This window comes from Netta rufina, assembly GCF_964035555.1.
Source record: "Netta rufina genome assembly, chromosome: 1".
Classification (NCBI taxonomy): Eukaryota; Metazoa; Chordata; class Aves; order Anseriformes; family Anatidae; genus Netta; species Netta rufina.
The window spans coordinates 63,032,951-63,057,755 of NC_140123.1; the positions used below are offsets into that span (position 1 = coordinate 63,032,951).

Sequence of the window (24,805 nt, forward strand, 5' to 3'; positions counted from 1 at the left end):
GGCTTCACCCCCCGCCCCCTCTTATTGAACACACAGCGCCCGAAAGCACCGCTCCTAAACCACCCCCCCCCCAGCTCCCCGGCCTCCCCTTCACCCCCATAAAGGGGGTGCTGCCATGGCGGGGAGCGCCTGGGAGCCATTTTGTGCGCGGGGCTGCCCCTGCCCGCACCGCCCAGCGGCCGGGGAGGCGGCGAGACGGCGGCCGGGGCGCCGCGGGGGGGAGGCGGGCGCTTGCCGGTGACCGCTGGGGCCGTGGGGGCGGGTGGAGGAGGAGGAGGAGAAGCAGGAGGAGGAGGAGGAGGCGGGTTCAGGCGGCCCAGCCCAGCCCAGCGCCTTGCCCCGGCCGGACACGGCGCCCGGGGCGGAGATGGCGGACGAGGCGCAGAAGAAGCCGCACTTGTCGGCGCTGGTGGGGCACACCAACGGGCTCACCAAGCTCCCCGCCGCCAGCAGCAGCCGGGGAGGGGGGGGAGGTGGAGGAGGAGGAGGAGGCTCCGCCACCACCGCCCCGTCCAAGAAACTGGTCATCAAGAACTTCAGAGGTGGGTGCCAGCTGCCCGCTCCCCTCCCTTGTTTACAACGCGTGTGTGTGTGTGGGCTCCCTAATGCCCCTTATCGCGATATGAGGGGGGACAGGCGCTTATCGCGGTGTCACCGCCTCGCCTGGCACCCCCGGGATGGTAGCGAAGGGGGGGGGGGGGGGGGGGGGGGGTAAGATGGCTCCGCAAGGCCCTGCCCCCCCCCCCCCCCCCCGCCCGCTGGCAGCGCCCCGCGCCCTGTGTCTCGGCAGAAAGGCCCAAGCTGCCCGATAACTACACGCAGGACACCTGGCAGAAACTTCACGACGCCGTGGGGGCCATCCAGAGCAGCGTTTCCATCCGCTACAACCTCGAGGAGCTCTACCAGGTAACACCCGTGAGGTGGTTTTCTTATGGGGGGAGTTGGGTGTCACCCGCCGCGCTCCCCGTGCGCTGTTCACGCTCAATTTTTTTGCAGTTTTGTGTATCAAAGGCTCCTTGGAGAGAGCCACCAGCATCTGGGCCCATGAAAAAGCAATTTGGAGGCTTGGAAAGCTGTGGCTGGGCAGGGCTGGGCGTTCAGCCTCTCCGATCCCGCACCCCCTTCAAGGTGCGGAAAATGAGGTGTTAGCTTCACCAGGCTGAGCAGATAAAGAATTTATAACCCGTTTTCTACATAACTTCACTTCCCTGTGGATAAATGTTAAACTATTTGTTGTAACAAGAGTCAGACTTCAGCATCTTTGGAGAATGAAAGAGAGAGTCTTGGTTGAGCAGACACCAAACTCTCAGTTTACCTTCATTCAGATCACTGTACATTTTCATATTAATCAAAGTTCTCATTTTTTTAGTGAAAATAGAGAAAAAGTACTGCTGAAACATCAGGGCTACTGGGGAGGGGCTATGGACGAATAAGGAATAATCACAAACCTGTTCTTCCTTTCTACTTTCTCCATTAATTATGGCTTAGTTCTTCATGCATATACATTTAAAATAATAAAGATAGTTAGCTGGAGTAGTAATTTTTTTCAATGATCATGTAATTATGAAAATTACTGATGTGGTAAGTTCTGCTTAAGCACAGCTTAAGTTAATTACGAGTTTTCTGTGGGTGCAGGTGTTTGGTCTGCGAATGTGGATCTTGCTGCCAGATCAGGACTTAAGGTGTTAATATTCTCACCCCAAATTTTCTTAATGTTCGGTAGAAATCAGTTTAATGTTGTCTGCAAAGTAGAGACTCCAAGGGGAGACAAAACCAGCAGTCCACATTGGGTCTGTGGTCAAGAAATCAGGCTGAATTTCGGGAGCTGATTAGATTTCTCTCTGTGATTAGTTAAGGTATATAATGTATGGTTCTAAAATGGCTCATTATGTAAATGCATATTGACTTAATAGGATTTAATGCCTTTAAACAGATAACTGGACTGATATACTCATCTATTAATATTTACAGGTTTGCAGAGTTTGAATTACATGACATGTTTCATGGTTTTAAAATGAGCATTTGAAAAATCATGCTCTTTCATGCCCAGCTTAAAAAAAAAAAAAAAAAGAAAACCACAGATGCTTTGAATGTTACCTAACTTGTTTTCAGAGGCTCGGAAATGAGATTATAGTAATGTGGGTATGAAATCGCCAGGGTACAGGCTTGAGTTTTGGCAGAAGAGAATGAGAGAGATTTCAGATAAGCTGTGGAGGCAGAGCTGTACTTTTTGCTTTTTCTGTTTGTCTGCTTGTTTGTAAAAACTGCACGTTATAAGGTCAGCCCAATAATCTGCAAGGCACTGGTGCAAATCAGCAAGATTTCTGTACAGTGGGTGGTGGCTGTGAGTGTGCCCATGCATGCATACACCTTCTTCTGCCAGAGGAATAAAAGATGAAGTTCAGCATCTATTGGAAACCTGATCTGTACTTACAGATCGTTTTAACTGCCTGTTGGTGAGCACGGAGCCATCCACCCGGGAAAATTCCTGCATTTGTACCAGTTGTTTTTGCTGTCGGGGCTGCTTTTCGTGCATCTCTGGCATCGTGAGAGCCTGCTGGGGCTCAGTGAGGTAGGCAGGCTGCTCTTGGACTTTCTGATTTGTTTAATTTGACTCTGTGGCTGAGGAAAAAGTGAACAGTGACAAGGCCTGGTGGAAAGTCCAAAGGCTGCTCCTTCCCAAGCGTTCGTGGCCAGCAGGGGTTAAAGCAGGAAGGTGCTTGGCAGAGCCAGTGAGCAATGGGAGGGCGGCAGCCAATTTTTTGCTACTAAAATAGAAATGATGTCTGGGATTGGATGTGGATTGCACAGATTTTGATAGAAGTAGCTGGTATTTGATGGGATAGAGAAAGTGGGGCAGTGCAAAGAATTGCCAAGTGAGCAGCGAGTGATTAAAAATAATGGAGAAAGAAAATTCCCTTTGCAACAAGATCCTAAATAAAACAAAATGGGGCAGAAATGCCTTTCCTGAGGGCATAGAGAAAGATATTGTTGCAGTGAAGGGGAAAAAAATAACATTGGAGCCTTGACCAGACTTTTATCTGTATGGATGGATAGGAAGGGCTATGTCTCAGAAAAAATAACAAAGTGTCTGAAAAATAGTTGCGTGTGATTACTGTTTGTTGCAGGGGTCACCTGATGTTTCAATTTTCAGACCAGAAAAGCAAGAAGCAGTGTAAGGCACCTTATGAGTACTTTCTGTTTGTTTTCGTTTTGTGTTTTGGAAGACAGGCTCTTCAGGATGTTAACACCTATGGAGGAAATAGAACAAGCAGCAGCAATAATTTGCATACTACAACTGAAGACTGCTCAAAACAAGCCATTAAAAGCATTATTCAAAACTTTCACTAGGTTTGTGTAGGCAAAGAGCCTGCAGTGTTCCCTCTCTCCTATCCTTGTAGATGTGGTAATTACTACAGCTTTTTTCCCAGACTAATTGTGTGCAAGATGAATAAAAGTCAAATTATGTTTCTTCAGAGAGAGACAGCAACAACTCTGAATTAAACAAGAGGTGAAGAAGAAGGGAATTGCTGGCTTGCCCCCCACACCAGTCACAAAAGCAAGCACCAGCTAGTTAGAGGCAGTACCCAGGTGATAAGGCAGCAGTCTGAAGCACGCTTCAAGCCAGTGCTGCTGCCCAAAGAGCCACTTTCCCCTTCACCTCTCTCTTGACCTGCTCACGTGCTAGCACAATCGTTTGTGTGGTCCTAAAGTAAAAGCAGAGTGAAGATCATGTACTAGTACTTTGCCAAAGAGTTACCTGCTGATATTAGGCAGCATGACGTTTTATATCACAAACAAGGCGCACACACACACAAGCTAAAATATCAGCAGAACTGAGTAAAGACCAAGCACTGGGGAAATCCTGAAACTTTCTCCGAGTTCATTTATGCTGTTCATCAACAAAATATGTCACTGTAGATCCTCTGGAGCAAGGGAACACAATTTTGGGTCACTCTTGGTCACCCAAACGAAATAGTGCTTCGTGTGTCACGCAGTGTTCTCTGCAGCACCAGCTCACAGAACAGAGGAAGTTGAGGTGAAGTTAAAGGAAGAGACGGGATGGTTTTCTCGTCTTGTCCACGTCCTTTGGATAATTTGGTACGAAGCACTGAATGGCCACAAATACTTACTGCAAACTTTACAGCTCTCACAGAGTGTTTGTCTGTCTTCATTGTGATTCATTTTAGATGCTGCGGTCTATTAATAAAATAGTTTATTGAAATGCAGCACACAAGTTAAAATAAAGCGTGCCTGGAACAAAATCTAAATATAGGCAGTGGTATCAAGTGAGGCTACGTTTTCTCTTTGGTATTCCCACTCAGTTTCTTGTGAGGGAAAAAATGTTGGTGTGAGACAATGTAATTGCTGTATAGCTGAACAACAGCATTACAGAGGTGTCCAGAGCTGTCCCAGCATAGTCTACATCAGCTGTAACAGCTCAGTTCACATTAAAGTAGTGACCACAGCAACACTTGATTTGGGGCAGAGTTGTTCTTAACTAGCAAGGAGAAATCCTCACCTGAATCCCACGAGGTCCAAATAAATTTGTTTTTTAATTGTTAAGGCGTTCATTCTTTTTCACGGTTTATATGCCTTATACCTAGCGTGTGAATCAGTAGAAACAGAAATAAGCTAATAAAATGACAGGACACCAACTATATTTGTTTACCGTTTTGAGACAATAGTTTAAGTGTTTGGCTCTGATGTTATTTCCACCTCACCTAATTAATGTGAAAGATGAAAACCCCATCTTATTTAATCCTCTATGAAAATAACGCTTAATAATTGAAGACTTAATCTACAGCAATGCTGAAATGCATCAGTATTCAACAATAATTCATCCTTAATGTTATGGAGAGAAGGGATTAAAATACTTGGTTTGATTGTGTTTTTATAAAATAAATAAGCATTTATTTATAAAATAAATAAGCTATTTATTTATAAAATAAATAAGCTGGTGTGCACGTGTGGAGGCATGCACAAATGCACCTACAGAAAGACTGCTGCTGCTGAGCAGAATGGGTGGAAAAAGCCTTGTAATGTTTAACAGCACATCTGAAGTATGATAGAGATGATGATGTACCTTGTGCATGACATCTGACAGTGTAAGAAGGGACCGAAATCAGGAAGAAATCACAAAAAATTAATTTTTCTACATAGTTTGGCTAATTTTATTTCAATAAGCTTTGTTTTGGTGTGTAGTTTGGACAAGTAATGCTGATTTTTTTCCCCTCTTTGGTGTTGGTCTTGATAACACAGGCAAAATCTGAGTTCGTTTAATTTTTTTAATCTCATCTCAACTTTTTTGGTTTTAGGCTGTTGAAAATCTATGTTCTTACAAAGTCTCTGCTACACTGTACAAACAGCTGCGACAAGTCTGTGAAGATCACGTGAAAGCACAAATTCTTCAATTTAGAGAATATCCTTTTCCTGTGCATGGATATGGTTAGATTTGGGTTTAAAACTTTTTTTTTTCAAATAACAGTTTTTTCAAAATGTCAGTGTTATTTGAGGGTGTGTATTTATGACTTAAATATTTTCAAGTCCACCATATGCAACTTCAGTCATCTGGGTAAATAATTTTTGCATACAGAGAAGTAGCATGGTGACAACCATTTATTTTAGTAGGAATCCAAATTTTAAAGTTAATCTAGAAAATTTCAGTAGCACTATCAGTCTAAGTAACAATATATTAGGTACACCTGCCTCTATGACTAACTATAAGTGCTAGTCAGTGCCAATATGTAGCAGAGGTGTTCAACAAGCCCTTTAGATACTTCACATGCACCTTGGGAAGTTTTTGGAAGAGAGATCGAAGTTCAGAAGATGACTTGGCTGCCCTGGGACCTGCAGAGCACTGAAGTTTTACGGTAAATTTCCCCCCAGCTTTCTCAAGTTACGTTACCAGGCTTCTCTTTCTGTGGCTGAGCTGATAACAGAAGTGCCTGCAGATCCTCTCTGTACACTTGGGTGCAGCCGGCTCTGAAGCCCATTGTGCTTTGCATGCTGAGGGCGTGCTTTATGTGTCTTCTGTATAATAGCCTACTGGTTACGCTTGCTCGGGAAGTAGGATAAGTAGAGTCTACGCCCACCAGGCTGTCCTCGAGAGTGCCTTGGCAAACAGATGCTGGAGAGTGCCGTAGTGAACAGATGCTGCGGTGATCTGAGTGCTAACCCTGTTTCCCAGCTCTCCTGCCTGTATTTTATTGCAGAAAATCATTGCTTGAAATAGAAAGAAACAGGGGAATGGGTTCCAGAAAGACTCCTTTTATTTTTAGGCAAATGCTTTAAATGTGCTTTGGATTATAACTCAGTTTCTCAGTTCACTGCGTTCCCCAGGTAGATGCTACACACATAAAGAAGATAAATTGCTTTCTCTGTTTTATTTTTTTCTCTCTAGCTAAGTCCAAGCATGGCCTTTTTTTTTTAAATTTTTGTCCCAGTAAAGAAGCCTGGCTTCTACATGGCACATGAGAAATATTGGTACATAAATTGGCACTGTGAATTCGGTTCTTAATCATGCAGCACATTTTTTCATTAGATTTAATTTGATATATTAAAAATCACCTCTGACTAAAAAGTACATTAATCAGTGCAGTAGTCTGAGGTCCAAGTCTTTTAGCCTACTATAAAGCAGTGTACAGTTGACCAATTTTGCATCCCAGGCTTTTCAGGCTTCAGCCCAACTTCTGAAGAGATGTTGTAAAACTTAGATTTTAAAACTTTGCCTTCTCCCCACGAGCCCAACAGAACCAGTGTCTGAAGAGCTGAGAATTTTGTGTTTTACAGGTATAGTGCTTTATATCCCAAGGACGTGAGATTACATTAATCAGATTTGGCCAGGGGGAGTTGGGGATGATACTGTGTGTGAAAGGAAGGCAAAGCCACGCTTGGATTTACTTCTATGACATCCTGCAATTCTGAAAGCATAAGTAACACTTGGATCTGTTGTGTAATTAATAAAACTTCATAGTTTACTTCGGGAGACCTGGAGATATACGTGAAAAGAGTGGTATTTGGATTTATTGAGGATTATTTAAAACTGTAACTGCTTCTAAGAGATTAGGGTCACTCCTGTTGCGCACAGTGTGAACTCATTAAACAAAGTAAACCTTTCTATCCAGCTCACCTCGACTGGCAATAAGGGTGTTTTTGACACTGATGGGATTTCTTGTTTAAATCTGTATCGGAGTTGTACGGTGCAGCCGCTAGATGGTATTGCTGGAGAGCTGTGAGCGTTTATTCCTTGAAAACACAGGGAGGCCTTTTGGAGAATTGCCATCCCCTGTGCTGGGCAGAAGCTTTGCAATTAACCGTTTATCCCTAGGCAGTCCCAGTAACAGCAGAACATCCACAGAGCAGATTTGCTTAATGGCTGGCAAAGATCATCTCTGGAATCCGGCCTCAGACGTTACTGGCAAGCTAGTTTTCCTTAATAGGTGTTGTACAGATTCTCTGGATAGTCTTTTATTTTTAAAGAAGATAAATAAATGCTGGCAAGATCACTGCAGACAAATGGTAAGTTGAATGTTTGTTCAGAATATGTATCCTTGGGATGTGAAGCCCGGCAAAGGGGAATTTGTTATGGTTTTAACTTGGGACTGTTGCATCTCCTCCAAGTTTCAGCCTAGGCTTTCACTTTCCCTTTTGATAGCTGGGGGCAGTTTTGTTGTTGAAAGCCAGGTTCTGCAGTGCTGTTGACTCTGATGCTGAAATATCACTCAGCAATGTATTGACGCTTGTGAAATTGTTGGGTGTTTGCAGTTTGAGTAATTGGAGAATCCACAAGCTTTGCTTTTAGATAGCTCCAACAGCTGGGTTAATTTGTGACTCTTTTTGTGATGCAGAGATGAATATACAGAAAGATTAAAGAGCTAAATCTCTCTTTCCCCTTCTTGTCATCAACCTCCATGATGAATTATGTTATAGAAGAAAATCCTCTCTCAAATATGCTTCATGGAAATTGTCCTTTTAAAATGTTTCATTATAATTTGAAGACAGCATTTGAAAGGTTTCACTGCATTCTCACCTAGCTTTGGCTACAGGTGCCCAAAATAGTTGAATTTCTGTTTTCATTCCTCAAGTCCTTTTCTTTCCCCTCCTCTGCGGGGGCTGGGCAGAGGTAAGTGCTTTTTATCTCAAAAATGGAAAGTGTTGTGGAAACTATGCAAAATAAATTCAACAGTCTGATGAAAATAGGGTTAATTAAACTGGACGTGTATTTTTGTAAAAATATGAACTCTGTTCACTTTAATTACTTTTGAGAGTTCTTTTTTGTTTTGGTCCTCAAAGCAACAACCTGTGGCAAGTGGCTCTCTTGCCTTTGTGCTGAATTAGCACTTGTGGTGTTTAAGGAAAAAAACAAAACAGTCTCATTGCTGTTTTACTTTGATACGGTTGGCCAGAAACTGTCGGCTTGAGAATTGCTTCAGAAGCAGCAAACTTCCATTGTGAAAATGTCTTTTGCACAGTTTATTAGTGTCTCTGCTTTAAGCTTCTTTAAAAAAAAAAAAAAAAAAAAGAAAAGTGAAAACCACAGGAGCGTGCTATTTCAGCATATTTCAACACTTTCAGATTTACTGGAAGTGTTCGTGGTACTGCTTAATGGCTCGTTCATCTCAATAGCACTGAAACTTAAATAGCACTAAAACAGGCTAATAAAACTAGTTAAATGCTTACGAATTTGAAAACCGTTTTCAATATATTTTGTTGTACTGCTTAGTCATAGCGTTAACATCAATAAATTACATATCGGTAGCCATACAAGTTACCGCAGGAGTTTAAAATAGATGCATGAGCAATTAAGGTACATGTGTATGTGATACAATTTAGAGAATTTGTCTTACAACTTAAAATGCTGTATGCTGATGAAGGCAAGAACAATTTTTTCTGTATTTTCAGATCATGATCAGAAGCATTTTCTTATTTCTGGATCGCACATACGTACTTCAGAATTCAATGCTTCCTTCTATATGGTAGGTACCTATGTAAACATTTCTCAAATAGTTAGAATCTGCACATGCTTGAAGTCTGCACAAGGTTGAAAATGAAATTTTCACGTAATAATTTCTGCCACCCCCAGGAATACCTGTTGTGAAGTGAAGGAAAAGAAGAGAGATGCTAACAAGTGCAGGCACACACAGCTGCAGCTGTCACTGCCTGGGTGAGGCTGTGCTGGGAGCCTCCTCTGGCTGCTGCCTCTAGGCCCAGCTGTACTGCAGATGCTCCTGGTTTGGCAAAGTTCAAAGCTTGGCTACTGGCTCTGTTTTTTTTAAATAAGTTAGGTACACTCACAAAGTGCAGATCACCTCTCCTACACTGGCAAGTTGAGAGCTGTGGCTCGGAGCTTTGAGGTTAATCCTGGATGCTGCTGCTGGGCTTGGAGCACCCCATGGTCACATCTTTGGGTGTTCTGTTTCTCAGCATCCTTCCTGAGAAGGATTTCATATCATAACCAGGACAAACAAACCCAGGCTTTTCCAAAATTTTCTGGTATTGTTACTCCATATAAAGCAAAAAAAAAACATGTAGACAAAATGCTGAAGTAACACTGTGCTTCTTCCCTGCCTGTGTTACTTCTATGCTTCTTTAGGTCCCACATGAAGTCTTCCCTTCTGGGCTCTGTGTTAGTTCCTTTTTTCTTTTTTTTTTTTGTTAGGCTGCTTTTTACCGAAGGTTATCAAAGGGATCTGGATCCGTTCACACTTTGTGCCTTTTTGCTCACAGTGGGAACATCCCATTTACTGAAATCCTTATGCATACAAGAAGGTTGGGGGAAACAACTTTTACTTAAGATTCCTCTGTTTTCCTTGATAAAGAACATGATTAATAATTGGCTTTTTCGTGTGATCAGATGTAGAGGCATCATTCCTCATCATCTTAGTATGAAACACAAATGTGATACAGGTGATCATAAATGTACAGAGAATTAATGATTTGAAACAAAACTTATAAATGACATAAAGATTGACCCTGGGATCTCATGTTAAGGTAGATGTTCATTTTTGTAATTATTTTTATAATAGTAATATGTTTTTTTGGTGATAATGGTGGTTTGGTTTTTTATACACAGAGATCGTTATAGTCTACTAGGTGAAATACAGACAGCTCATAGTTGTCACCTGAACTATGCATAAACTAAAGTTGATGCATCTTGTAGCCCCTCACCTGGTATTTTTGTGATGGTTATTGTTATAGTTCCCTTAGTGGATCATGTAAAAGAGAATATATGCACAATTAATACATTCACTCTCTGTATTGTATATATTATATATATATATATCTTAATATGTATGTATTTTCTTAAACTGAGATTCAGATTTTTGAAAAGAATCAACAATATGGTTTATTAATTTTCAATATTCTTGCAGGGATATGGGGCTAGAGTTATTTAGAAACCACGTCATTAGCGATAAACAAGTTCAAAACAAGACTATTGATGGAATCCTTCTGCTGATTGAACGAGAACGAAGTGGTGAAGCTGTGGACAGAAGTTTGCTGCGAAGTTTGTTGAGCATGCTGTCTGATCTGCAGGTGAGTACAGCAAATTTCACTAATAACCACTACACTTAGAAACAGGGTTTGGACTTCTAATATGTGTGTTGTACAGAAATAATTATATTCTGCTGGTAAGCATGTGCTTCAAAGTCTGTCGAACAGATTGAGACGTGGTTTCCTTTTATTTACCCTATCTAGTCTTTCATTCTGTTTGTAAATGAGACCTCTTTGCTTGTTTTTCTTAGCTGATGCGCTGGCTTTAAGGCTTTGCAAGGTTTGCAAGTCTTTTAGTATGTGTAATACCTGTCTGTCTTAACTACTTGTTTTGTAATCCTACTGAAGGTGGAGTGTAGCAACCAAAAAAGATCAGTTCTGTCACCGTGAAAAGGTTTTTGGAGTCCAGATCATGGGTCTTACTGCAAAAGACATCACTACATCAGCAACTTCTTAGCAGAGAGCAAAGACAGACTTAGATGCAAAGTTAAGGCAAACACTTTAAAATGATTGTAGTCAGTCTGTAGATAATTGGATTTTTCCAGTAGAACTGATTCTAAGTAACCAAACAGAATATAAAAAATATTGTGATTTTGACTTTGGTATGTGTTGTCCTCTGGTTGACCTTGTTGTATGATGTGCAATAAAACTTAGGAGCTCTCTTTCATTCTTAGGAACTGTTCAGGTTGCTCTGTTCCCAAGTAACATACGTTATTACAAAACTGGATAAGGGTTTAAAAAAGAGTGCAAAGGGGAAGACTGTATGAAAAACTATTAGAAAGTACTTTTTGGCCAGCTTTTCTGCTTTTCACGTTAACCTTCCAGACTTTGATCTGTAATTACACTCTTTAGTGTATGAAAAAAATTTGTAAGTAATTATTCTGTTCAAGAGAGAAGAGAAACTTCTGTCAGTGAATTTTCGGATCATATGCGTGCCCTTTCCCACTTTTATCCCATTGTCACTTGCAAGCCTTCTCTACTTGCCTCAGTTTTTTGTAGATGTTAACATTGATTATTTTTAGCAATATACTCTGCTAACTAAAGATAAACATTGCCCTTTATTGGATCCTTCTTACAGAATTGGATTTCAGTCTGCAGTCTTCTTCACTGGCTCAACAGTGTGGTTTTCTTTCTTCACTAGGGAACCTAACCAAATCTATTCTGTTCTTTTGTGTTACCTGTCACTATATCGAGGCACAGATGTGCTTATAATCCCGTAATTATACTCCAGGATCTCTGCTTCTCTATTTTCTTTCACCAGAGGTTAGCCTGTGGTGAAAGATGAATTAATAAAGCAACTCTTATATTTCATTTGAAAACAATTGAGCTCCTAGCCAGTCCTGATTTTTTAGGCAATTATGCAGTGGAGGACCAACTGTTGAAAGCTGATTCCTGTTCATGTAAATCCTATTCTATAGCAGTTACCTTGTTGTAAAGATTTATACAGAAAATAGTTGAATATATATTGCATTAATGTATAGGTCAGAAAGTTATACCACTTACCTTGAGGGAAAGGATGGTAAGAAATTAAATCTAGTATTCAATCCTGTTGAACATGGAGCCTAGTGTAAAGAGAAGGCTGAAGCAATCACTTGATGTCTGCTTGTGATGCTGAATTAGTGAACTCATACACTGAGTGCTTTTCAAGCCAGAGGTTTCATGTTTGATGCATTGGGAAAAAAAAAAAAATTCTTCCTCCTTATGGACTTTGAAAAAACTCAGAATGTAATAATGAATTTTACAGCTCTGTGTTATCTTTTGGGAAAAGTATTTCCTTCTGTTCTTCTACCATACTCAAGGACTTTCTTCTTTTCACTGACTGTTCACATGTCATTCCCTAGCTACCTTCTCCAGTCTGCTCTAACTACTTTATGTAGTTGTCCTTTCTAATTTATCTCCTTTCTATATTAAACCATGTTAATCATTATGCAGAAATTTCTCAATGTCTGTGGTGGTTGTTGCTGCCCTTTTTTAGTCATCACTTTGTGCCTTCACTGGAAAAAGGAAGTTCGTTTTACCTGGTAAAATGAATCTTTCTTTCTTTTGTGCCCCTGAGATGAACCTGGCAGATGTGAATTAACATATCAGAAATTATCTGTTTTGCTTCACTAGTTGGAACTTTTTTTTTGGCCACAAAAGCGTCAGTGGGAGTCTTGAACTTGAACGGATTAGATGTGCTGTTGTGTTGGGTACCAGTTTTGGACTACATGAATTAAACAGAAGCTATCAGTTTAGATGATTTTAACGTTGATGGCTGAAACACACTATTGCTACGCTGGAAAGTCATCTCTGATCAGAGTATTTCTAAAACCAGTAGATATACAGAGAACTTAAGAGTTTATGCAATTTTAAACACTTGTCATAATTGTGTACATTCCTGAGATTTTACTTGCCTTTTATGTCTGACAACCAGAATATGCTACCCTTATTGGCAGCTTAATGTAAGTAACTAAATCCATTTCTTGAGCAGGTTTACAAGGAATCATTTGAGCAGAGGTTTCTGGAAGAGACAAATTGCTTATATGCTGCAGAGGGCCAAAGATTAATGCAAGAAAGAGAGGTAGGTGCATGATATAGATGACAGCTTTTATGTTAGTTTCATCTGCTGTGGGATTGTGTGAGAACTTTTGGTAGTTGCATAGCATGGTAATAAGTGAAATTTACTGGTGTGGGTGGTGTTTATGCATTGGGGACTGCAGTACTGTGTCAAGGGGAAGAATGGAGTCCCGTTTGCCTTAATGTTTTACCTCTAGATGTGAATATACATGTATGTATATGTCATATAAACATATATAAATGTAAATTAGGGGTGGAGAAACCCAGTGGTATTTTTGTGTATTTAAAGTCCCACTACCAGCAAGTTGACCTCCACACAAAGCTTAAAGATGTGCCATCGACTGTGTTTTTGCCCAAGAGCTGTGAAATATCCACTGGCATCGTTCTACTCTGTGCTTAATACCGAAGTAACCTTTTTACTTTTTTTTTTTTCTTTTTTTACTGTTTTGTTAATTTTACTTGTCTGTTTTATTTCTTTTGCTTATTATTTAAGTAGACGTGACATTTTTGTTTCCTGTGCTCTTGAGATGAAATTATGCCCTGTGGTGGGCAGCCTGAAAATGTGTTTCTCTCTGAAAATGTAAATCCAAGGAAGTGTTTCTTGGTTGTCTAAGATACAGCATATTACTTTTATCAATTCAATTTTAATGCTGACTCGCTACAAACATTCTGAAAATTCCTGTCTGCATGACACCGAGGTGGATCTTTTGTGTCTAATCCCATTTCATTCACCTCATGACTTGAAGTTCCCTCAGGACCTGAGATGAAATGCTCTGATGCATAGTTTTCCCACAAGTCTTACTGCTTTACAGGCCTGGTGGAAAACTGGGGAAAAAAGCACAAAAATAATAAGGCTCTAATTTATAAAGTGCTTACATTTATATGTTTATGCATATACATGTGTATATGTTTGTGTATGCATATATATTTACACACACACATATCAACATATGCATAACTGTTTTGATCATTTGAAGCCCAAGATTCTTACGTGCTAACTCTCCATAGGGACAGATAGCCCTAGGAGAAACTATGTGGTTCACACCAACTGAAAATATGCTCTCTGATATTTTAAGGGCTAGCTTAACTCATCGGGTTTTGAGGGGAAAAAAAATTCCTCAGCAGTAACCTCAGATTTCTGATTATCTGCTTCTTTCTGTGAAGTGCAGTTATAATACTTTAATTACGAAGTAGTATTGTTTAATTAAAGTGTAGATATTTATGTAATGTATAACAACATTGTGGTGGAATAGTCTTTTCCAATTAATACTCTATTTATAGTTTAAATTTATCACCATGAAACATTATCTGCGTTTTGTGGTTTTGTACTTATCTGTTGAACTTGTCATTCTCTTCTGTTACTAGGTTCCAGAATATCTTCACCATGTTAATAAACGTTTGGAAGAAGAAGGAGACAGAGTGATAACATACTTAGACCACAGCACACAGTCAGTACAAATTCTGTCATTCTTAGCAAAAGTCAAGCATCTTTCATAAAACAGTGTGGTTATTCATGGTGGTAGAGACACAGACTATCTCTGTAGTATTTTACAGATATTATCTTGTTGACAGCACTGATACAGTTTGGTGGTGTTTTTTTTTCTCATTTAAGGCTTCATTTTTATCAAATTTGCTTTATTTAAAGTCAGAATACTCTCTAAGTACAAGAGGAGAAATTGGAAAAAAAAAATCAGTGTAATTTGAAGTTAAAAATATTATATAACTGAAACTTGGATTATGGAAGTCATAGCTGATCTTAAACATTCATGTGATTATAATATGGGAACATGCACTGGGAGGGGGAGGATGAAAAAAAGTTAAATTATGGCATAGGATAGAGAACATGAACACAAACATTGCAAGGTGTTTGAAGTAGAATCAGCTTTGGTGTAGCTGCTGCCAACGTATTGTGCAAGGTAGCTTGTCACTTTTTTCCCTGAGCTATTGAGTAATAGTGTGTGCTTTGCTGGGGTAAGAATGTGCATTGAGGAATTACAGCACAGTCACTGACAGATTATAAATGCATACTTAATTTATGTGTAATGCAGCAAGCTGTTGCCTTTTTTTAAAATAACATAAGCAAGTAAAATTAACTCAGAATATCGCCCCAAAACTCTTTCATTTTTTAGCTAATATGTTGGCATTTTATTGGGTGTTAAAAGAATAACAATATATATTTTTTTAACTTGTATGTATACATATATATGAAGAAAATGATAGGCTAAGCAAATGCCCTTGAGGTAATGGTGCATATTTGAACTTGTCGTCTTCCTGTCAGTGCTGATTGCAGGGATACACTGTCCTTGCTTTGACTCTAGTCCTTAGTCATACTCTTAGAAACCTACTTTTAGAAGGCTTTGCACTGATTTCCTGTCTTTGCATCAAGAAACAGCAGCTCTTAAAATTAGTGCCCTCGAGTTGCCCTCAGGTCATACTGTCTCCCCAGGTGTGCATGAAGAGAGCAGGAAGGATGTTAAATTTAGTTAGTAACTTTTGTACTTTAGACAGAAATGAAAACCAGCATGGGAAACACGATTCAGAATACTTAAAACATGTTTGTGCAACGTGTGGAGTGTGAATTGATGCAGATCATTGAGTGATTTGTTCAGCCCACCAGTACGTGCCTGGACAGCTGACCAGAATAAGCCAATCTCCTGGCTGGTCAGTAGATGCATACTTTGAGGCTGTGCAGAAGGTACATTATGCTCATTCATCAGCTAGATGTCAAGATAAATACTTGTTCTGTCTGTCTGCTTCTTAGGAAGTACTGCTCTGTCTCATGCAGACCAATTACCCTTACTTCCTCTGTAGGGTGAATAGGTCTTTCGGGGCAAAGGATGTTATTTTATGCAACCCTGAATCTTCCTGTTCTTGGAGACAGGCAGCAGTAGTTGGAAGTTTCAGGGAAAATGAAAGTAGCCATAAAAACAGACATGCATTAAGACCAAGGGTCTGTCTAACTGGTCTTTCACGTTCACTTAGAAGCACTCAAAGGAAAGTGTATGTGATGCCCTGATACTGTCCTAGTATCTGCCTATTTGCAGCTCAACGTATTTTCTGAACCTGATGCTGTTTGCATGTCTAGTATTACCCGATGAATCTCTCTCACATATTTGTGCTGTCTCACTGGGACTCACTTAAGTTTTTTCACCTATGACATCCTTTGACCAGGAGATCCCTCAGAGCACCAGCCACCATATGATAAATCTGATATAAACCATATGATAAAACTTATGTTTATTTGAAGTCTGACACCCCGTACCATCACTGATGTCCCCAAATCTTGTATTGGAAGGGGAAGTGGTCAGCCCTTTTCACCTTTTCCCACATCAAAGGCTCCTGATGTGTACAGATATTTCTCTTGCAGATGCTGTTATATAATCTAATTGTCCATGTTTCCTTCTCCAGACCTTCCCAAATTCTAATTTAATCTTTTGAGATGAAGGGACTAAAACTGTGTATTGTATATTAAATGCTGAGCAAATAATTAATAGGAGGTATTTTAGCAAAGGTGGGGGCTTAAAGAGGATGCTACTACCTAACAGACTTCCATCAATCTGAGTTGAACACCTCTCTTTTAGAAAATCTAAACTAAGGGTCTGAGAACCAGTTTTTTATAAAACAACACAGAAGGAAGTGTTTGATCTGTTGTTGTCATATGATAAACAATGGTAGAAGTGTAGATAGTGAAATCAGTTATCCCTTTGCGTTTCAGGCATTTTTTCCTCTTTTAGCCAATAATGATGGAAAGATAAACTTGTCGGTATTTTTCAGTCCTGTCTAAAGGGAATGCATCAAAAATATTTAATTGTGAAAAGCAGGGGAGATTTCAAATGTGAATGTTAAATGATTAGCCAATTTGAGGAGTATTATAGTTCTAGCTCAATTTGTTTAGCTGCATAATACAGTTGGATAAAAATATTTGGTTTTGAACATCACAAGTGTATATGGTATCGTGTTGTTTTGGAGTGCACATCTTTGGAAGGTTTCTTTCTTTTCAAGAAAAATGTCAAATTGAATTTTTCCAGACTTTGTTAATACAGATTTTTGGTATCTAAACTTCTCTCTACTGTTCCATAGCTTGTTTTTATTATTGAAAACTGAATTTCTTTTTTAGTTGTATATGTGGATAACTTTTTTTCTTTCTTATATCACACATGAGACTTTTTTTCCTTAATTTGTAGCCTTTGTTTCAAGTAGAAAATTGTTGATTTTTTTACAATATTGTAAGTTTCTCACAAGTATATTCTGACAGGATGCAATTTCCTTATGCTGTGGTACTTCTAACATACTTTTATTTCCTTATTTAGGAAACCACTGATAGCTTGTGTGGAGAAACAGCTACTAGGAGAACACTTAACAGCTATTTTGCAAAAAGGTATTTTAAAAAAATTAACGAATTCTCTGATAAACAACAGATCCTTGTACTCTGCAATAACTTCAGAATCCACATCTTTAATTTCATGAGAAATGATAGCTGTGGAAAATACTTCCATAGACACAGAAAGCCAATTCAGTAAAACTGTCACACCCACTGTGACAAGTAGATCCTCCATGAGGAAGCAAATACCTAAAATGTAACTCCGTACTTGTAAAGCTTGATGAACTCTCTAAGTCCCCTTTGACTTGGAGCTTGGGAATTAAATCTTTGTAACTGCTGATTTCCTGTACTTCATATCAACTTCCAAATGAAAGCTGCATTTACTGTTGTAGTTTCTTTTATGTGATGACTACACAGCTCAAGTGCAATAGCTTTACATATCCTTGTGATTATATAGTTAAAGAATCATGAGCTATTGGAGCTGACAACACTCAGAGGTGATGCACTTCATAAGCTTTTTTCTGTATTTTGCCTTCTGTCTGGCAATTCTAAATTTGAGCTGCAGTCTTCTTAAGAACTCCCTATTCAGATACCAATCTTCAAATCACCATTTCTTTGTTCCTCTTAACTTTTAATCTTTGCCTTTTTTCACTGAATTCCTGGGTTTGGTCTGATCTTCTATTACTTTAAATAATCCTTTCCTTTTCTAGCACTAGACATCTTCTAGGCTTTAGATCTTGTAGCAGTGTATCCTTATGTATTCTTTTACTGTTGCAGAACTGTTATTGTTATCTTCAAGCTCCATCACATCCATGTTTGTTAATACTTTTGGATTGTTTTGCACACGCCTTTCACTTCTAGCTTTACAAAGGGGACAGAAAGATGCATGCTTACAGTTTTCACTGAACTTCTCTGGGAGTAGGTTATATTGTTTTCAGTACATTTACAAAAATGAGCATGGTTACTCCATCTTAGCTATTCTTAAGCTTATCATAAATAGAAGGTAAGAATAAGTAATAGTTTTGTTGCTAAATGCTGATTTTGCTTGTTTTTTAATTCAAGTGTTATTTTCAAGTCACTTTTCCAATGATATACTTGTATATCAGTTGGTGTAGTCAGAAAACATGTTCTTGTTTTCTGAAAAAAGAGTCTGCACTCTTTTTTGGTTTATAATGTATATGCAGTGTCCATGTAAATATGGAGAAAATTATACATTTTTCTAGTCACTATATTTTGGGACTTGTAATATTGTTGGATTATTTTTACGTTCTATGTGTACACTTAGAGGAAAAAAAGAAGCAAGTCTAACATCACTTCTTACATAACTTTCTGCATTCGTTTGATCCAGGGCACGTTGTAATCCACTTATTAGTATTCAGTATTCAATACTTCTAGTATTCAGTGCAAGTAGAAGAAGATACTGCCTTTCGTAGGTTTTGTTCCTTAGGAGAGAAGGCATATGATGTAGTCAGTTTGGTACAGGAAAAAAAAATCTTACCAATGCAGGGTATATATGAGAAACTTTATTTTCTTGTATTATTACAACTTCTATTGAATAGATACTGTTTTTTTCATTGTGAGTACAATAAAATTTTTCAAGGCTGTGATAGTGTTTTCTGGAAGCTGTGTGAAGCCTTGTGTCAGAGGACTTACCTAAATGTCTTTTTTCATTTGTCAAGTATGTGACAAAATGCTTGTTTCCATCACGCATTTTATATGGTGGAGGAAAAAGAAGGGTTGTACTTTATCAGCTAGGTTATAACAAAGCAATTAGTGTATTTATTGGTTTCCTAAAATGAGTAGGAGATGATGCTTGGATATGATGGAATGGGCATTTTCTAATTTCAGTGTTCAAAAGAAATCAGTAACATGTATTCAAGACTTTGTAATCTGTTGTCTTATATACTTCTAAAGTATATTAATTCTTCTGGTATCTCAACGTGGGCAAAAGCTTACCTGACATCATTCTAGAATACTGGTTGCCTTTCTGAACATGTAGATAAATTAAAATGGAAGTATCTTAAGGTGAAGAAGAGAGTAGAAAATGGGGTCATGTCGTCAAGTAGTCCTTGAAAATCCTTTGTAATCTAATACCGTTTAAAAATTGGAAGTAACTAAGTACATTTTGTGCATGAAATAGAACAGTTGTACAGTGTCAGCTACACTGATGTGAATTGTCAACTTGTGTAAAATCCAGCTTTCTGGATTTTGAACAGTGGCATAAATCTTTGATGTTACCTTAACATTTTACCAAAGCCTATTGTCACTGATAACGGATGATGTATCTGTGATTACATTGGGCCTAAATTCATCACGTTCTCAAATGTTAAAATGTGTATGTAATTGTTAAAAGTGTTACATTTAGCCTTGTGTTTTTCTTTATTCGTTAGTCCAAGGCCTAGTCTCACGTAGGGTGAATAGATAAAAGGGAAATGTTGCTTGGAAGGACTTTGTAATCGTGTGTTATTACATCAGTATGAGCATAGACAATTTATGCACGTCCTTAATCTAAAAACATGGCTCAACACTACAGGAAAAAAAAAAATCTTGCAAAGTATTTTTACTTTAAATTTGGGACAGTATACTTACTGTTTTTGACATTCTTTGGAGGTTTTATGAGTTCTTTTGATAAAACTGCTCCTAAAATCAAGTACTGTTCATAAATGTTCATAAACATTCCGCAAAAGGCTTAGAGCCGACACCTTGTTGGGAAAGTATTTCAGCTGACTTAGTTTTATAATATCATAATGTAAATCATTTCAGCCAATTTAAACAAGGGAGTATGTTAATCTTGAGCATAACACTTGCTTTCAGAAATTTAGTCTTTAAAAACTCATACTTTTATGCTTTTGGTGTATTTCATAGAGATTTTGGTTTTCTGATGTATTCCTAAATGTGTTTATGTAACTCCCTTCTAATTTGCTTGTATTTCTAATTTTATTTTTTTAGGGCTTGATAACCTGCTTGATGAAAACAGAATATCAGACTTGACCCAGACATACCAGCTGTTCAGCCGGGTAAAAGGGGGGCAGCAGATCCTTTTGCAACATTGGAGTGAATACATTAAGGTATTTCAAAGATCTGTTGCTACTCTCAAAATTTATGGTGTTATCATAGATTTCTTCTTTCAGAAACAAGAATAGTATATCTTTTAGGTGTATACATCAAAGTTCTGTTTTAAGCAAATATGTTGATGCTTGATGGTGTGTTGATCCCCAGTAATGATCATGTGGTGAGAAACAGCAACGCTTAAGTTTTGATTTTTAATTCCTAGCTGCTTGGAAAGTGCTTTCAATATAGGTTTGAACGATATGCAAGAAGTTATTTTGGTGTACTTTTAAGTAGAGCTATATGAGCGTTTATTTAGAGTATACTGAGTTGTAGTATATGTTGAGTTTTGGTACAAATACACCCAAATGTTTTACATACGTGGAACACCAGAATGCAGCTGTCCTGCTGCAGATTAGCAGTGCTTCATGTAACCAGCTGCACTAAGGTGAATGCTAAAGCCATTTTGAAAGGAATGCTCTTTTTGAAAATAATCCCTTATCAAAGTGGGGTATCTGGTTTGTTTAGTTAGTCATAATATGCAGGTAGTACGCTGCCACAGAGAACTTCACTCCAGTGCTCTTGCAAGATGAAGGTAGCAAAGCTTTGCAGAAAATACTTCTCTGTGGAGTTGGTAACTCCCGATGTGCTAGTTCTCCCCTGAATCGTCCATGGGTGCCTCTACCTTCAGGGCTAAGTGCACAACATCGGTTCATTTAGGAGGTGACTTTCCTGTGCACCCATACCTAGAGTTATGCGCAGCTCATAGGAGAAAGGCAGTGTCTCCCCTCCACCCCCAAAATTGAGATGCAGATTGCTCAGCAGGGTGTTGTCCCTGTGGATCTGTGGTCAGCTGGGCCAGCTGAACGGCTTGTCTTGGCTCCCAAATCATCTTCCTCACTCCTGGATCACACTCCTCCATCACTTGCATGGCCTGCTGCTCTATAGACTTCTTTTTGTGATGTGTTTGAACAACTGTACGTGGGCAAAGTCAGGGTTGTGCCAAGGTTAGTGAGCTTAAAGAGGCTCACAGAACAGTGCTGGTGCTGGCCCAAGAAAAGGAGTAGTTCAGGACAGGTAGGAACCCGTGGGAAGGAGGAGCAGGCCCTCACCTTCAGCAGCAAGTCAGTTAGATGGCTTGATCATGCCTTATGTCTCACAGAATCAGACCTTTCATGGCCTCATTTTTAAGAACCTTTTTTTACGTGCTCAGAAATCTGCACTTTCTATCAAGTTGCTCTATTTTTTTCCTTGACAACGTTCTGTATGACAGATTTCATTAAAGTGAGGCTTCAAGAACTTAAATTCTGTCTTGTGAGAAAGAAAAAGCACATAGGGACAGAGTACTGGGGGGAAGATCTGTGCTCTGCTGTAGTCACCACTTTATGATTTCAGGCATGCCACTTAGCTCTCTGTAGCTCAGCTTGCCATTTGTGGCAACTTATGAACATAACCCATGGAGACAGATCTGGATGCTGTGTTAATGAAAGGGAAATTGTATTCAGTGCAGGATGTTCATACCAAGTCTAAGGATGCTTGGCAGCCTCATTTTTCTCTTGATTCACTTGGAAATGGTTCTCAAGAAAGATCTTGGAGAAGGATTGCAGTGGATCGTTAGGTATTTAAGTGGAAATTCTGAGGTTTGAGAGGGATTTTATCATCTCTCTTTAACTGTTGTGGTTAATGTGCTTTAGTTGATGTAAATATACGGGTTAAATAGTATTCCCCTATTACGGTGCCAGTGTTGCTCTTTCCCATGATGGAAAACCGGTCATTCTGTCTAGGGCAGCGATTGGTGTTATTAAGCAGTTGTAAAAGGTCTGATAGGTTCAGGTCTTCCCTTACGGGACATTTTGCTTTGGTGGGCAAATGATGTTATATCTCCTAATGTTAGGATAGTAAATGAACAAGAAAAGAAAGCCAACTCTGTGGCTCCTTGCAAATGGGAAAATTGTTTTGTCGCAAATCAGCTGGGTTTTTTGGGTCTGTAGCCCTCACTGAGAGCAATCTTGGAGCGCTGAGCAGTAGTTGTATTTCAGCCTCCTGTCCCTGTCAGTAGGGCTCTGTAGTGGATTTCAGCAGAATGGTGCAAAGCTTTCCATTACACATAACATTTCTGAGGCAGTTTCCATATAATTTCTTTTACATGAATCATGTAGTTCTGTATTTAACTGTGAACTTGTGCATCGTACAGTCATGTCTACTTTGTATTTTTGTTTAGCTTCTGTCTTAAATGTATATAATCTTTAAGTCAAACGCTGATGTTTGAAATCCATTTAATGTGTGTCTGGGTTTTTATTTCAAATTTTAATGCATCTCATTTTTTGAAAACTTGAAGTCACATAAGTAGCTCTGTAACACTTTTATTCTTTCTAATGATAAATTTTATAAGCGTGAATGTGTCTGTTGGGGGAGATAGGTAGTACTCTAAAGTATTTTATTATCAAAAGTGTTTGTTTTGCAGAACTTTGGGACAACAATAGTGGTTAATCCTGAAAAGGACAAGGATATGGTGCAAGAGCTACTAGATTTTAAGGATAAAGTGGACCATATCATAGAAGTGTGCTTTCAGAAAAATGAAAAATTTATAAACTTGATGAAGGAGTCCTTTGAAACATTTATCAACAAGAGACCAAATAAGCCTGCAGAATTGATAGGTACACAAACGTTTTTCTGTAAAATATTTCCAAAGTCTGTAGAAAGCATGATGAGATGCTGCTGCTGAGTGTGCTAGTGTAATAGCAGTACGCGTCCTGCTTTTAGGAGACTCGCTTTGGGGGTGCCAGGCAAAAGTTAACCCGGGAGCACGGCGGGACCGAAGGCGCGGGTGTGTTGTTAGGTGTGTGCAGCGTCCCAAAGGAGCATGTCAACCTCTGCTGTTCTGTGCTCTGCTTACTACCCTGTGACTGGTGCTAACACTTGCTCAGAGAACACAATGCGAATCCTACGAGCGGCGTCAGGGGCTGGGGGGGAGAGCAGCCGTAGCAGAAAAAAATGAACTATTTTTGCCTGGTAGTACACAAGCTCTTTGAATGTTACAGATCTCTCAGAAATTAGTAAGTACTGCCCATCAGCAGAATGGAAGGCTGAAGTTGGGAGAACAATTTTAAAGCTTTCAGATGTAAGGAGGAAAAAAAGTAATCAGTACCTTGAAGAGGGAACTAGATCTCATTAAGGGAAAAATAATAAAAAAATAAAAGTACTTTCACTGGAATTATCCCTGACCTAGCAAAAGCTGCTGTTCAGGCTGTGCTTTGCCGGCAGCTAGGGGAATCATGTCATTTACATCACGAGAAGATCCTGCTCCTAGATTTTTCCCTCTTTTGACTGTCTTCACCGTGTTTTGTGGCTTCATCCTAAAACAAACCTAACAGGACAAATCGCACAACCTAGTGAATGCAGGTTCAAGCCATGATGCAGCCTGCTGTTCTTTGTGGATTGTGTTGTTTCAGCTATTGCAATGGCTTCCATCCTACCCCAGTAGAAGATTGCATAGAAATACTAATGTGGCTTAGTCAGTACTTAGCTAAATTCACGGCTTAACGTTATGTTTGTCATTCTGAAGCTACTAACTTGAAAGCATTGCTTCTGCTTAATTTTTTATATACAAAAAAAATACCATGGCAAGGAGCAAGAGGAGCCTGCTGAAAGTTACAAACTGTAGTCCTCTTTGTGTTGTTTGTTTCTGTTTCTCATAAATACATTCATATGCATTATACACTTCCAAAGCATTGTCTTTCAACAAGTAATGTGTTTGCAATGAATACAGCACAGAATGTGGGAACTTCTAATGCATTAATTTTAATGATTTTACTCTATTCCTTTGTTTTTCCCTTGGGTGATTCCTTCTTGTGATGCTTTTCCATTATGGCAGTAGTACAATAAGTGCTCTATCATTCCCCTGAACATAGGGAGAACAGAAAAGAGAAAGTTTACCACTTATCCTGCTTTTTTGTAATATATGGTAATATTTCAAGTGGGAAACACTGAAGTTGGTGACTTTAGATTTCTATTTTTAATTAAACTGTTAAAATGTTTTATTTATAGCAAAATATGTGGATTCCAAATTAAGAGCTGGTAATAAAGAAGCGACAGATGAAGAGTTGGAAAGAATCCTTGACAAAATCATGATCATATTTAGATTTATTCATGGTAAGAAATATCTGTTCCAAGTTAATGCAATTTAAAATGCTTTTCTAGCTACTAGCTGAACTTTATTCCTCTAAGAGATCTTTTTAGTGTGATGTTCCACTAGAATTAGTCTTAAATTCAAGGTTCCTTCCATTGGAAGGAGCACGTTAAACACAACAGGGAGGACAAACTTTCTTTGGAGATTGAGTTGCAGACCTTTTATGGTCTCTGGGTAGATACCAAAGAGTTGAAGTA

General features: G+C 39.1%; 1 protein-coding gene across 1 annotated transcript in view; it reads left to right on the plus strand.

The window, feature by feature from the left end:
- The first annotated feature begins 335 nt into the window (after nt 1–335).
- CUL4A (cullin 4A) overlaps nt 336–24,805 on the plus strand; it is a 36,419-nt gene continuing 11,949 nt past the window's right edge. Inside the window, exons 1-12 of the mRNA XM_084306528.1 lie at nt 336–542; nt 791–906; nt 5,319–5,422; nt 7,452–7,521; nt 8,905–8,978; nt 10,374–10,536; nt 12,965–13,054; nt 14,416–14,498; nt 17,361–17,428; nt 20,321–20,439; nt 22,884–23,076; nt 24,467–24,571. Of these exons, the coding sequence (XP_084162654.1) occupies nt 368–542; nt 791–906; nt 5,319–5,422; nt 7,452–7,521; nt 8,905–8,978; nt 10,374–10,536; nt 12,965–13,054; nt 14,416–14,498; nt 17,361–17,428; nt 20,321–20,439; nt 22,884–23,076; nt 24,467–24,571 (1,360 nt within the window). The 5' untranslated portion in view covers nt 336–367. The remainder of the gene's footprint in view (nt 543–790; nt 907–5,318; nt 5,423–7,451; nt 7,522–8,904; nt 8,979–10,373; nt 10,537–12,964; nt 13,055–14,415; nt 14,499–17,360; nt 17,429–20,320; nt 20,440–22,883; nt 23,077–24,466; nt 24,572–24,805) is intronic.